Source organism: Larimichthys crocea, chromosome XIII (genome assembly GCF_000972845.2).
Source record: "Larimichthys crocea isolate SSNF chromosome XIII, L_crocea_2.0, whole genome shotgun sequence".
NCBI classification, from domain to species: Eukaryota; Metazoa; Chordata; class Actinopteri; family Sciaenidae; genus Larimichthys; species Larimichthys crocea.
In genome coordinates, this window is record NC_040023.1 from 31,692,245 (window position 1) to 31,707,353 (window position 15,109).

At 38.0% G+C, this 15,109-nt stretch overlaps 2 protein-coding genes across 4 annotated transcripts; one reads left to right on the forward strand and one right to left on the reverse strand.

Annotated features, from left to right (window-relative positions):
- Window positions 1-117: 117 nt before the first annotated feature.
- si:dkey-24p1.1 (B-cell receptor CD22) lies at window positions 118-9,472 on the forward strand. Of its 2 annotated transcripts, XM_010745027.3 has the most exons (17): window positions 118-346; window positions 1,029-1,095; window positions 1,205-1,630; window positions 2,450-2,722; window positions 2,992-3,249; window positions 3,400-3,657; window positions 3,769-4,056; window positions 4,839-5,117; window positions 5,852-6,124; window positions 6,609-6,869; window positions 6,997-7,078; window positions 7,167-7,233; window positions 7,328-7,467; window positions 7,662-7,719; window positions 8,439-8,533; window positions 8,613-8,682; window positions 8,924-9,472. In XM_010745027.3, exons 2-17 carry the CDS (start codon window positions 1,041-1,043, stop codon window positions 9,140-9,142), a joined length of 3,102 nt encoding a protein of 1,033 aa, XP_010743329.3. In that variant the 5' UTR covers window positions 118-346; window positions 1,029-1,040; the 3' UTR covers window positions 9,143-9,472. The 2 variants fall into 2 exon arrangements, with proteins under 2 accessions (XP_010743329.3, XP_027142733.1); XM_027286932.1 differs by lacking the exon at window positions 1,205-1,630 and having other exon boundaries at window positions 119-346.
- Window positions 7,726-14,837, reverse strand: LOC104930297 (myelin-associated glycoprotein). Of its 2 annotated transcripts, XM_027286934.1 has the most exons (11): window positions 14,627-14,837; window positions 14,136-14,504; window positions 13,755-14,051; window positions 13,185-13,442; window positions 12,838-13,098; window positions 11,622-11,888; window positions 11,236-11,532; window positions 11,047-11,137; window positions 10,723-10,792; window positions 10,202-10,492; window positions 7,726-7,974 (listed from the first exon to the last, which is right to left on the reverse strand). In XM_027286934.1, exons 1-11 carry the CDS (start codon window positions 14,670-14,672, stop codon window positions 7,969-7,971), a joined length of 2,253 nt encoding a protein of 750 aa, XP_027142735.1. In that variant the 5' UTR covers window positions 14,673-14,837; the 3' UTR covers window positions 7,726-7,968. The 2 variants fall into 2 exon arrangements, with proteins under 2 accessions (XP_027142735.1, XP_027142734.1); XM_027286933.1 differs by lacking the exon at window positions 7,726-7,974 and having other exon boundaries at window positions 9,240-10,492.
- Window positions 14,838-15,109: the final 272 nt, after the last annotated feature.

Consider the following 15,109-nt stretch of genomic DNA (forward strand, 5'->3'; position numbering starts at 1 on the left):
ACAGAGTTTAACTTGTATCACAAGTCTTGTGTGAGACGCTCTGTGCACATTAAAAAGACTTTTCCCACTCTGAGCAGTGACTTTCGCTATTATCAAAAGCATTAAATAGAGGAAGTGAGAGGAAGTTCAGCTGCATACACATCGAGGCAGGCAAGTTAGGGGGGATAAATAATATCACATTCTTCCGTATGACTATAAAAGATTGTGTTCCCTGGCTTGCATGATTGGTCATGCAAATTCCTCAAGACTTTGGGTCAACCGTAAAAAACTTCCTTTTTTTAAAAACTTATACTTATTTCACGAGGGATGGTGTGTGCTACTAACTGCATAATGCGGATCTCCTGAGGTAAGAACAAGCTTATTTTTTGTATGTTTTAGTCTAAAATGTCCTTTATTTGACAGTCATCTCTGTCTGTCTATGTTCATCTTAATCATCAAGATGGTATACTGTCTGTGTCTAAAGGAAGATTAGGGTTTTTTTTACGTTCATTTGAATCCAAAAAAGTTTTCAGTTTTTACTGATTTTGATTCAACTTTCTCCAGCAAAACGTCAGATGGTGTTAGTGATGTATATACTGTATTTTCATACAAAAATTCACGTTTAACAAGGGAGAAATTAAATTCTCTAAATAGATTGAGTGTGGTATATTATAGGTTGAATTGCATTATTTAAGAAACCAACAGTTGATGCTTCCTCCACATCATATTTTAGGTTTTAGAGGAAGAAGAAACTTAACCTGAATCCTTAAGATCAATCAATATTTTAGACTCTGCTGCATCACAACACAAATTTAAACAAAGGCTTTGGCCTCAATATTTTATATTTTGTCCAACTTTTTTTTTTTATTGTTGAAGATTTCCTAAAACTATCTTGAAATGATGAAGAAAACGCAGATTAACAACTGCCTAGACAGAAAGAGGAAGAAGAAGAACTTGAGACTATCTGATTTGCAATGGAAAACAAAGTTTAACGTAGATATAGTGTATACAGTTATGTACATCACGCTTTTTTGTTTTGTTTGTTTCAGCTATAGTGCTGCATGAAGATGATTGCTCAGATAATCGGGTGGTTTGTATTTCTGGCGCTAACAAAAAGTAGGAATTTTTTTTTCTTCATCATGATAACAATGTTTGCTTTTCACAAAAATATGCATTACACTCACAAACACTATCTGACTTTTGAACTTGTGTTTTTACCACTCAGATTTTTCTCATGCGCTTCATGAAGTCAGATTTAAGCTAGTAGACCAACACCAGACAGCATTTGTGGGATCCTGTGCTGAAATCAAATGCCAAGTCACTTCTGATCTTGATACTGAAGGTGCATACTGGTTTTGGATGAAAGATGCTGTCTATAATGATACCAGAGGAGATTTTGATGCTACTATCATTTACAGCACAAATGATTCAAAACGCCCTGTCAGTCCTGACTTTCAAAAGAGAGAAGTGAAATATATCGGGTCTAATCCTTCAGACTGGAAAAGTGCTTATTATAGAACACCAAAGCCACAATGCAGCATTTTGATCTGCAACCTGAATAAAAATGACAGCGGAAACTATTCTGTCAGATTTGTAAAATCTTCTACATTAAAGTGGAAAACAACATCAGATGTGAACCTCACAGTTATAGGTAAGTACAAATATCAGAATGCTGAAAGATTTTTTCAGAAGATGCAAAGCAACAAAATGAATTCTACCAACACTGAGAGATGAGCTGGTCTCGACACAGAAACGATATTAATATGATCATTTTAAAAATAATTGAATTAGATAGGTGTGAAACAACTATAGAATGTTAACTAGAATGAAAAGAAGAGAAACGTTATACGTGTGCAGGAATTAATTATTTATTACTTAATTATAGACACAAATATTGTATTTTTTATAAGAACTCATTTTTATGGGCTAAATATTATTTTGAGAGTTACTATACAGCTCTCCCTCCCTTCTTTTGTGTCTCAGTGGGCTTCTGATGCCATATTGATAGCATAGATAGCGTACCTCTAAGAGAAAGATTTTGAGATTAGTCAACACCATTTGGTGGAAGTTTTGCCTTTCTTTTTAATATATGATAAGTACATGTTAAGTTTCCTTTCACTGAAGCGTCTGACTTGTTATGTGTAAGCTCAGCCTGATAAAAGACAAAATTCAAGGATAGCTATCTCTGATTTAAAATAAGACAAACTCAGCAGTCAATAATCTCAAAATCTTTTCAGTCAAATTTGGGATCATCTAGTGTGTTTCCAGCTTTAACTTGGAACTGTGGCTCTTTGGCTTCAACCATAATAATAATAATCTATAACTACAGGCATAGAATGGCAGTAAAGGTATAAATTAATTATTTTATTTTTAAAAATTCATAGTGATACTGCATTGATTAGAATAATTTTAAGTGGATATGTATATTCAATATGTTCTGTTTGATATTGTGTCATTTTCATATTTTCAGATAATCCATGTCCCATCACTTTTGTGCAAAAACCACCGATCGTGAAGGAATTTGACCAGATAGAATTCACATGCTCCACTTTAAATTCATGTCCTTCAAAGCTACAAATTCAAGAATCGACACAACCGCCTTTTTTGCTTGGAAACCCTGAACGGGGAAGCAATGTCCACAGTTTGACAGCCACCTGGCAGGATGATGGGAAGACTTATTCATGCCAAACACAAAATAACAAAGACCCATATTTGATTCAGAACATCACTCTAAATGTCGAATGTAAGCTCATGAACGGAGAGTTTATTTATGTCATGTTTGCTATTTTAGTCATTTTTATTGTTGATATAAACACAGAATATGTGATCCAAATGTAAACTACATAAATTAAAGTTATTATTGTTTTATGAGCCTGTAATAATAAGATAATATTAGAAAATGTAGATTATACCCAATATAATATCTTGCAGCAGCACAAAGCAGCATTAAAAAGGTAACAGGGACTAAAATTTTCTGATTTCTCCTGACTCGTATTGAATTTGTTGACACAGATGCTCCTAAAGAGATGGTGGCTAAAATACAACCTGCCAACATCAGGGAAGGACAACCTGTGACTCTCACCTGCTCCGCCAAAGGAAATCCTGACCCCTCTTTTACGTGGTTTAAAAATGATACGGAAATTGTATATTCAGGGGCACAGACATGGCAGATCACATCAATTAATGATTCCCAGAGTGGAGAGTACCATTGTGTAGCAGAAAACAAACATGGAAAATTACCATCAAAGCGACTTACTATTAATGTTAAATGTAAGTACTTCCTATGTTTTTACTCGAATTCATTTAATTTGGTGTGTTTTTGTTTCTCTGTAGTTTCAACTCCTGTAAGTCTGCTGTATACTGCTGAAACGAAAATCTTTGTAAAAATGTAATATTTTTTTTAAAAACATTCTGTTTCAGATGCACCTCGTGTTGAGGTAGAGATGACTCCAAATGCTTCTGAGGTTAGAGAAGGAGATAAAATTACTTTAACATGTAATGTGAAGAGAAGCAATCCAAGACCTAGCCGTTATGTGTGGCAGAAAAATCAGAGAAATATTGGGTACAATATCCAGTATGTTAAAACAGTCAGGCCTGAGGATCATGGCTCATACACATGTACAGCCACTAACATAGTGGGAAGTGGAACATCGGAGCCACTTAACATTAAAGTTAAATGTAAGTTACACTGCACTTTGTGCTGAGTTGAGCTGATATCCAATTAAAGGATATAAATCCATAGACTGTATCGCCACAGAGAGCATACTAAAAGTTGTTTCTTTCTTCCAGACATGCCAAGGAAGCCAACCCTTTCTTCCAGTACTTGGGATAATACTGTGAAAGTTGGTGGCTCCATCACACTCACCTGTGCGACTGATGCAAATCCTCCCCCATCTAGATACTCTTGGTACCGTTACAACGAAAATAAACAGGCAGTCCCTCAGACGGATCTTAATACAACAAACCAACTGATTTTGAAGAATGTACAAAGAACAGATGAAGCCCAGTATATGTGCAACGCAACCAACAGCATCGGTACAGGAGAGAATAGCACGCCGCTGAACCTAAGAGTACGCTGTAAGTAGTTCTGTTATGCTGAAATGTAATTTTATTTTCTAACATTTACATCAAATCAAAAAAAAAAAATCTGCATTTACACCTGATGTGCTCAACTGCCAAAAAAAATCTGGAACTGGAAACTGCTATCCTGATTACTAATTTCACCTCCAAGTACTTCTAAAGCTCACAAATGATGTTGTATATTATTTGTTGTTTTCCATACAGCCAAGTTTTAATTTGCTAAATTTATACTGGAGTTTCCATATAGATTGGGTAACACTTTATTTGGATTGTGGAGAATATTAATTTGGATTAGAGACTTACATTCAACTGTTTTGATTTGTTTGGAGATGTCTGATAGATTATCTATAGAGTATGTTACCATTCATGGACATATTCTTCAATGTTCTTTTGAGCTTAAACTTAACCAAACTTGGTACCAGTGGTGTAATACAAGAAAACATTACTTGAAATGTCACAAATCCTCTGTAGACTGACTGTCCAAATAAAGTGTTACCAGCAAACACAATGTAATGTGTTATTTTGTGAACTCGGCTGGATATTTCCATCTGTTCTCTATCTTTATTCTGAGGTAGGCTAAGATGCTGTTGACTGTAGCCATATTCAATGGACAGACATGAGATCTGGTATCATTCTCTTCATGAAAAGCAAATGAGCTAATTTCCTTAAATGTTACCATATTAAGTGCTTAGGGCGTTCAGGAGGTTAATTTTCTTTTTATGGACTGCTGCTATGATATAATGCAACATGTTTAAAAACGACCTCCTTTCCTTGTACAGATGGTCCCAGCAATGTTGTGCTGTCTATGGATACTGAGGTCAAAGAAGGTCAGCTCATCAGCATCACCTGCACTGTTGAGAGCTTCCCATCTTCACAGCTCCAGTTGACAAATCCCACATTAGATCTTCGGCCTTCAAAACTGTACAGAATCAAGGAGGAATCCAACTTTCTCCAATACACATTTTCTGTAACTTCAGCCCACATGGGGTTGTACACCTGCAGGGCAAAGAACAACGACGGTTCAAGAAATAGCCCACCGAGGAAGTTGGTGGTGAAATGTGAGTGATTCAGTTATTCATTATCTTGTTTATCTCTTGATATAAAATCTCAAACTTTCCATTAAGTCCAAGTCATTTAATCTCGTTATGAGAAGAAAAACAACTTGGCTTCAAATAGAAAAAGTTGATCTTTATCATCTTTTCTTTCCACGTGGCATCAAATGTGTCTGGTTCTGTTTGAGTCATCATTTACAAGGGGTGGGCACTAACTTACACATTAGCTAGTGTAGCTGAAATTATTGGAAAAAAAGTAACAACATACCTCTACTCAAGTACTGTATGGTGTACAATTTTCTGCCATGCTTTATACTACATTTATTTGGCATAGTGTATGCATGGTTACTAGCTACTACCAAAGGTCTATATTTTGCATATTACACATACAATATGAGCAGTAGTTCAAACTAGTCAATACATATTAAAATACTGCTCTACTAGTCGATGTTGATACTGCATTTTAATGCTAAGACTATTATCACTGGAGTAAAATTATAAATGCAGGACTTGGTATTGCTACATTTACTTGATTCTCGATAATTCTTCCGCTACTGAGTAAAACATTATGCAATTAAAACGACTTATTACACTTTGTAAAAGTTTAGTTTTGGTTGAGACAAAACTTACCAGTGAGTGACCTTCTCTGCATTATGGAAGGTTAGAATGTATTGTTTTAAGATAACCAGTTATTAAATGTTAATTACTCCCATACTTATTATATTTTTGGCCAAATACAGATCGTCCCAAAGACGTGAAAGTGCAAGTTGAGCCTGGTGCTACCGTGAATGAAAACAAATTTTTGAGACTGCGCTGCAGCGCCAACTGCTACCCAAAAGCGACTTCTTTCGCCTGGATGAAAATGACTGATGGGAAGAATGAAAAGATGCAGGACACTCGGGAGACCGTGGAAATAAAGTCTGTCAGTGTTTCTGACGCAGGACAGTACAGCTGTGAAGTCAGTAATGAAATGGGGACTGGACTCTCAGAGAAAGTTGAGGTTAAAGTCAAGTGTGAGTAGACTGATGCACTCATGATCATGTACTGATGAACTAGGAGGGACTTTGTTTCTGTAGAACCAGTTAACAACACAACCATGCAAATTTAACTTTCAAACAATATACACTACACTATTATGGACAAAATACATAGCTCTATAACGCCACAGGATACCTTTAAATGTGATATAGAGAAATCAATTCCTCCAAAATAAAATTAAGAACGCAACAATGTTTGCTGCAGGGTTATGTTGTTTTTAAAATTACAGGTAAAAAGCTACAATGAGAATATCTAAAGCCACTGTGTACAGTTTTTATGTGTTTCATTAATAATATGTAGGATGTGGGTAGTTCATTGCTTTGTCTTTTTCAAAAGATCACTGGGGGATGCCAAAACAAACACTTGAATATAGCTTAGAGGTATTGTTTTTTTGATCATTCCTGTATGATCTTTGAACTCCGAGATCATTTTGTCCTGCTTTTCTTTCTTCTTGTTCAGATGCTCCAAAACACGCGCACATCGTCAAAGGAGCAGAGCAGCAGGACTCTGACGGGACACGTTTTGTGATGCTGAGCTGCGACAGTCAAAGTTATCCCCCAATCAAGGAATATTCATGGTACAAGAAGGATGAGAATATAGATAGAAAAGTGTCTCAAAGTCAGTTCTTCAAAGTGTCTTCAAACGATCCGGGAGTCTACTACTGCATCGCAAAAAATGAAATGAGTCAAAAACAGTCTGATCCCGTCAATCTTTTTGACCGTGAGTGAATTCAAGGCCTTGTGTCTGTATGTTGCTTTCATATGGTATACATGTTGGATCACAGCTTCAAACCACATGTTCATATATTTGTGTCTACATACTAACGCTCTCTCATTTCTACCCACAGGAGGCTATATGACGTTCCTGAAGTTCTTCTTCCTCATTCTTATTATTCTGCTCATAGGTTTCTCATTTTTCTTTGTCTACAGGTAAAGTATGAAAACCAAATGTTTGACTTACACATTTCACAGGCGATCCGTCACGCATAACCAAAGTTGTGTCCCTTTACATTTCTAGACACAAGAGGAACAATTCAACGATTCAACAAACAAACACAAACACGTCACCCTATTTTGATTTTCTGGTGAGGTCTCATTCGTGCAACCTTCTTTATTGAACAAATCACATCAAATTTAAATTCACATATTCTTTGTGTGTTTGTGTGCAAATCAATCAAGGATTGGTGGAATAGCGCGAGTTTGAGAAATATGAGAAACGACCCCATCACGGCAGAGCCTTTCAGGAGTAGAGATGACCTCTTGCCAGACCAGCCGTGCCATTCAAATGCCCAACGACACCAGCCTCAACCAGACAGCACGTAAGACAGCAGCCACACACACTGTCCCTACACAGGACAAGGCTTACTCTGTAGAGCTGAATGCCGCTGCTCATGCTGGAGACAAAGCAACCATTTAGGACCCTGCAGACACGAATCGCACAATGAGAGTCTGCCCTGACATTTATTATAGAAGTATGCATGTTTTTATTCTTATCGCCGTTGTTGCTCCACAGGCCTGCATCCAACATCGACACCGTTTACTGCACTGTGAAACTGCCCGCTGGAAATACGGTGAGTCACACAATCAAAGCAAATTTCACAACTACTTCATTAAGGGAGACAAATGAAAACAGCTGTATTTAGGAGATTTTACTACAGTTCAAGAAGTAGAACTTACACAAATGCTGTTGAGCTGCATTATGGAAATTGTTGGAGCGAGTAGGAACGAAGTGAGGATATTTCAGCCACTAAATCATACATTGCTGTAGCTGTATCTTTGATATGATGGAAGTTAATTCCTGAAAAGAACCACCACAAACACTACATCTGCAAAATAAAAAGATTTTTTAATTTCTCAGTTATGTTTTAGTAAGCATATAAATGTGTTGGATTTGAATATACTGAAAAGGTTTACATTTAAAAAGGAATATTGAATCCTTGTAATTAAAATCATCATAATTAGGGTTAGGTTCAATACACATAAAAGATTATTAGTGCTCAGGAAACTGCTATGCAAACATCAACATTGGCTTCAGTCTTCTAAGCTCAGTATTTGTCTGTCTCTATTTTAGACAGCCGGATGTCTCCTTCAATGATCAAGCTGTTGCTCTGCCCTGTATGCTCTAGCTCTGTCCTCACTGTTTGTCAGAACACTAATCATTCAGTATTCAGTATTGTGGAGCAATGAATTGTTGGACGACCCACAACTTGCATTTAAAAAAAAGGCATGAATGAACTGATTCAGTAGCTACTGTACATTCACTGATGTCTCCTGTCTGCATCTGCTTTAGGGGCCTTCTGCACAAAAGCCAGTCAGACAGCAAGGTGGAAACACAGAGGATGATTCTCTCAACTACGCTTCTATAAACTTTGGAAATAAACAAAAGTGAGAATTTATGTTTTTCATATATTAAAAGAATAAAATTGTCACATTGCAGGTTTTATGATTAGATTTGTTTTTCTAGGAGAAAAAAAACAAAGGACAAAGTGGAAGATGTGTACGCTGTGGTGTCCAAGAAAAAGCCACCTAAAAAGGTCAGAAAACTATAAACCACGTTCTTTTCGTGTGTCATGTTCAGGCTAATGGTTGATCTGTGTTGTGTAGAGCTACTTTTTTTCGATATCTAGAAAAGCAGAAGTATGCCCTGTTCAGTACATCTGTGTGCTCACAATACTGTGGCAGAGAAGATGTTTCCTGTTCAGAAAGCGCCTGTGTTATTATGAAATTTGTGGCGATTTGTGGAGAATGATCTAATGATCTCTGTTATCCTCCTAGAATGGGCAAGAAAAGCATGAAGATTACGAGAACGTCAGTGCAGCAGATCAAGCCAAATCCCCAGATCCGTTTAACTATGACACAGACACTAGTGAAGATGACGTAGAGATCACTTATACACAGGTTTCTTTTAAAGCGAAGCCTGGACATCAGAGATCCAACAGAGACTCCAGCACATCGGATGAAGAAGAGACCCAATACTCTGACGTCAAAATCTGAGTTAAGATATTTTTATCCTACCTTAAAGGTACAACCACCTTGTTACTGAGCCACATGAAGTTGTGTTCATAGTCAATTATCAGGTTTTGTTTATTAAAAAAAAGGTTTTACTGTCCTGTTTTTACATTAGATGATGTTTTTTCTACCGATTCATTTAACAAGTACCAAACAGAAGGGAGGACAGTGACAACGTTAAGAGCTTAATCCAAACCTCCAAAACCATGTCACAATGGAATATAAATAAAAGTCCATTTTGACATATTTGTTCAAGAGTTAGAAAAGAAAGTGGGAAAATGTTCGCATTTATAACAGTTTAATGACATTTTTGAACATCTTCCAACACAAGACGACATGTTGTAATGCTGCGCAGCCGCTGCTTTACCGAGGCTTGTTTCTGAAATATGCATGTTGAAACAATGTGTTATACGCATGATGCTCCGATTCATAACATGCTTTGACTTCAGCTATTGTTATTGTACTTTTCTTTGTTTTGATCGAGGTGCACAAATGTATTTATGTATTTTCAGAAAAAAAAACTATGTAAAATGATCAGTAATATAAAATGTATTTTCACTCACAATAAAAAAAAAGTGTTTTCACTCTGTGCACTCGCTTTATTTCGAACTGCACAGAAAAGGGTTTAAATAATAAATTAACACAGCTGTAAGACAAAAGTTAGCATTGAAATATTAAATGCAAACATTGACAGAGAAGAATAAAGGTCTAAAGGGATTTTTAGTTTAAAGGGAACATTTACTGTTATGATTGATTGTGGGGACGTTAAAGGTTCAGCTCTGACACTTGTATCATGAGGTAACTATCTACTGCATTTAAAATCATTTTTATGGTGTTTTTGTTTTGCTAGATTTTTCAGTAAAGAAACAAGAAAGAGCTCAATTTGAAGCTTACAAGTGTGTAGTGTGTGTTCTGATCAACTGGGCAGCACTGACTGCATAAAACTGAAGTGGGACATCAGAAGTCCTGCAGCAGTTTGAAGCCCAGATTCATGTGTTTCTGCCATCATTTCCTCAAAAGTTAAACCACAGCCTTTTCACTGACCTGTCCCATGAGGCCATTAGTGTCTTTCTCTGGTCCCAAATGAGTATCAGTAACTGTCACTGTCACTTCCTTTGCATCTTCTCTGTTGCTTCCTCCAGAGTGCTGACGGATCTGGGCATACTCCGTCATCTTGGAGGCAGGGCCTCCGATCTCCCCTTCCCCGAGCTTACCGTCCGACTTGGCCTGGAGTTCAGCAAAGTCTAGTTTGACGTAGTTGAGGGGTTTGTCCTCAGCTACTCCTCCCCTTTCCAGGTTAGCTTTATTGGCATAAAGCATTTGTGAAGAGTTGGTCTACAAGAAACAAGAGTAATTTGCTTCAGTAACTGAGAAGAAAAGATCGGATTTTTCTTCATCATCGTAGGAAATAAGCTTGCTCAAGCAAGTGTTTGACACCCAAATTCTAGATTTTTGCCTGCAGTATGACTCTCCTCATTTGATTGGTACTTTATATTAGGATGTAGGATGTGTGAAGGTTCCTGTTTTTGCATCTGTAAGTTGTGTATAGAAGGATATAAACTCACCTCATTAGTAGCTAAAAAGTCTGATGTATCCACTGATCCCTTGTTGGGTGAAAGGCTTCCTTTCCTTCTCCTAATGATCCCTTGTTGGGTGAAAGGCTTCCTTTCCTTCTCCTAAAAGCAACACAAAAGCAGTCGTTTATCATTTTTTATTAGGTTTTTCATTTGATGGTCATATTTTGCGATATTCTGTGGAAGCCATAATTGCACACTAAAGTTGAGGACCACCCTGATCATCATCCAAGTTATACACAACCTCGAAATGTCCTGTTAACAGCTCTGTATTTACGGTGTTAGCTTCTTGTGTTTTTTTTTAATGTTACTTACCTGCAAAAGAAAAGCAGCAGTGGGATGCACACCAGCATCATCCCCAGAGCTCCTGCCGCAGAGCCGATCAAAAGAGACTCAGTATGGAGGCCTGAAAAGTCCCCACAAATCATAATCAGTAATTAAAACCAGAAAGGGGTAGATCATGCATAAAGCAAAAACAAATATGAATCCTGCAGATTGCTCTACCTAGCTGGGTTTCACTGGCGGACACGTTAAAGACAAATCTCTCAGAGCCCAGTGAGTTAATGCTGAGGCAGACTAAAGAGGGCATGTCTCCGTCCAGATGGTACAAGGTGATACAGCTCCTCATGCCCACGCTCCCTTGAGGAACCTCCCTGATTGGGATATCAGCAGAGTGGTTGACAGGCTCCCCGGCCAATTCCCAAACCAAGGATGGAAGAGGGTTCCCCTGGCTGTCGCAGTAACATCGAATCTGAGATAAAATCTTGATGCAGCGGGAAGAAGGCAGGATGTCTGGAGCAACTGAGACAGAGAAGGTAATTGGATATTTATGGCTCTTCTAGGGGGAAAGTAAAGGCTTACAATTAAATAAAAAGAAAGATAAATCTCACATGTGACATCCAGACTTGCAGGCTCTGAGGATTCAGTTCCATGGACATTCAGAGCTTCACAGTAGTACTGATCCTCTGAGAGTTTAGTCACATTGAAGATGAAGTCTTGCTCAGAGCCCACCATCTCCTTTTCTCGTCCAGCCACTCTGAACCAGGTGAAGTTAACTGCTGCTGGATTGGCAACGCTTGTGCAGGTTAGAGTTACAGAGCTGCCGTCCAGCACTGGACCAGAGGGGTCAACCGAAACCGAGGTGTTCTTCGGGGGATCTGAAAAGGAACAGTGTTTCTCTATTAGTCCTGTGTCCAAAGTTTTTGCTCATTTATCACGAAGAAGTTTTCCAAAAAAATATTTTTAGGTTGATTCATGTTGGTGTTCAAAGTTGGTGTTGGCATAAATTTACAAAAAAAGCAAAAACAACTGGATATGGTGACAAAAATCTCAGATCTCTTGGAGTAACTACAGCACTGCACTGCTCAATTTTGAAGAGAACATTACATTTTCTCAACTACTGTCTCAAAGGTTGTTAATAATCTTTGAATATCAACTTTTACACGACAAAAAATCCCAGGAAAGAAAGGGAAATTTAAACATATAAAGGTTAATGATCATCAGATCAGCTACTAAAGGCCCGTGTAGGAAGACTGGTCAAGACAGAACTTTGACAAATAAAAGAAAATGCAACATTTTGTCAATGTTATTCACACCTTTACAATAAACTGAACCAACCTACTTACTGATGGTGAAAGATTTATGAAGGCCATTATCAAGTATGTAGTACAAACACAAGCTTTGTGTTTCATAGATACTATAAAAGTCTATAAATACCTCCATGGTCTATATTAAATTTAAGTTTTTAGTAAGCTGAGACAACCTCTTCATTCTGTGGTTGGACATGATGTCTTTACAAGGACACTAAACTAAACAAAACAGCCACACATACATTAACACATTGGCACATGTAAACGTACAACAGAGCTCAGTCATGATTAGACCACTGACATAGAAATGATTTTGCACGCAATGTGACAATGCATTACTGTCCGAGGTCCAGACGCTGTAGTGTCGCCCTATGACAGAGACTTGGCTTCAGATCATGTTCGGGTGTCCACAGCTGGATTTACAGTAGAGCCATATTCAGCATATGAACACATTGGACATACAGCTGTGTTTGTTATCAGTGTAAATCAATGTCTTTACTGTATAAAATGAACTTACATTGAATGTCCAGCTGAATCGCTGCTGAAACTTCCTCTCCCAGCTCGTTTCTTGTTGCACAGTGGTAGTCACCGCTATGGCTCGGGTCGACACTGTTTATAACTAAGATCGAACCAGACTCCTGATCCTCTTCGTCGTCTTTGTGCCAGGTATAGTTGGTCACAGGTGGGTTGGCTCGGCTCCTACAGAACAGAGTAACAGATGTGCCCTCCAGTATTGGACCATCAGGGTCGACGACTACTGTGGTTTCCTTAGGAGAAACTGGAAAAACAAAAAGTAAAGTATGATTTAAATCCATGTCGCTGGTCAACATTTGTCATCTGTGTCTCTGTTTCAATCTGACTTACATTGTACGTCGATCTGAGTAACGGATGAGTTCTGGGCACCATATTTGTTACTGACTTTGCAGTAAAATTGGCTGTCAACTTCTGAGACTGTAGTTGAAAGCGTCTTCTTTGAACCCACTGCTGTCACCTCATCGCCGTCCACTTTGTACCAGGTGTAGCCGTCCACAACTGGATTTGCATTTGTGTTGCAGGTCAGAGTCACTGAGCTGCCCTCTTTTACAGGACCAGAGTAAGTGACTGATGTGTTATTTGGAGGATCTGGAAGATACATTTTAAAATCTAAATGTTTGAAATATCTGCATAAGTAGTCCAATAGTCAATCTTACAAACAAAATTGAGGAGAGGTGCGAGTGAACCAAGTTCAGAGCCACAGAAACAAAACAAAATGAGCTGTAATTGTCTGCAAAGTCTTTACCTATCAACTTATAAGACTTACTAAAACAACTTTTGGGTTGTCAGATTGTGAGACTTAGACTTAGACTGCACGTGAGAAATCCCTTTATACCAATAAACTGTAGTAGGTCAGCAAGTATAAGCAATAAGACATACAAATGTCAGAAACATACTCACAAAGAACACGAAGGGTCAAACTTTTTTCATACAGAATATCGCTGTTGCCACCTTGTCTGCTGTAAAGTACGGAGCATGAGAACTTCTGTCCGTTGTGGAGGTAAGAAGCGGTGAAGTTCATGACAGAGGTCATTAATCTGTTTTCCATGTTCTCCTCAGTGTCACCTATACTGGGGGTCCATGTCAGATCTGGAGGAAGAATGGGACAGGCAGCTGCAGCCGAGCAGTTCAACCTCACTGGAGTCCCTTCCTCGACCTCCAGCCTGGATGGAGTTATAATCGGTCTGGGCGGTGAATCTGAGGAGTAAAAACAATGAGGAGGTCACAGGAGAGATATCAAAAGACGTGGGTTTATATAACAGTAACGGGCGCAACACAAACCTTGAGCGGTGATAATGACACTTGTTTGAAAGTTGAACTTGAGATCGTTCTCACACTGCAGTCTGAAGTAATAGTTGTCGTAATGGTTCGATGGTAGGTTGTTGAAGATGGTGGTGCAGTCCTTCTCGTGCAGGACACCTGTTAGGTTTCCTTGCAGGATGTTTAAGCTTGCGCTCGCTCCAGTGAGGCTGGAATCAAACACCTGTGTTCGACTCCAGCTGCCCCGCTTCCAAATGGCTTTACAGGAATCATCCAGGTGTTGATCCCAACCTGAGGGCAAGCTGAAAGTGCAGGGGATGATCACACAGGATCCACTCAGTCCCTCTACTGTCTGAGGCATGAAGGCTGCCCAGTGTTGGCATAAGATACCTGAGGGGAAACAATGGCAACAACAAAAAAAAGAAAATATCAGCCAAGGTTAACGCTGGAATAATTATTCCAACTAGTAAATGCAAAGACAAAAATCTAATTTTGAATGTGGAATAGCCTACCTTGAAGTAGACAGCATATGAGGAAAAGCCTTACAGCACCTGTCATGCTTTTCTATCAGGTTGATAATCCTACAGAGAAGTACTGGACACACAAAAATGATTTTCTGTTTAACTGTAGTTAAAAATAAAAGAAGAAAAGATTGTTTCTTAACTATTCCTTCCTGTAACTTTGGAACTTTATTGCTGAAAGTAAATCCAACTATAATTTGTATTGAAGCACTAAACTGTGAAAATGTCAATATCAAAGTACTGCATTCAAAAATATATATATATTCATAAAAAAACATTCTATATATATATATATATATATATATATATATTATATATATATAAAGCATTCAGAGTTGTGTTCAAGTAAAATTATTGGTAGTAAGAATTTAACAACTATCAAAAGTCATCACTTCTCTCCACTGATAGTAGTAGCGAAAAAACACAGTACGATAAAAATAGAATATTATTAAGGCACGTCAGACTTATAGGATA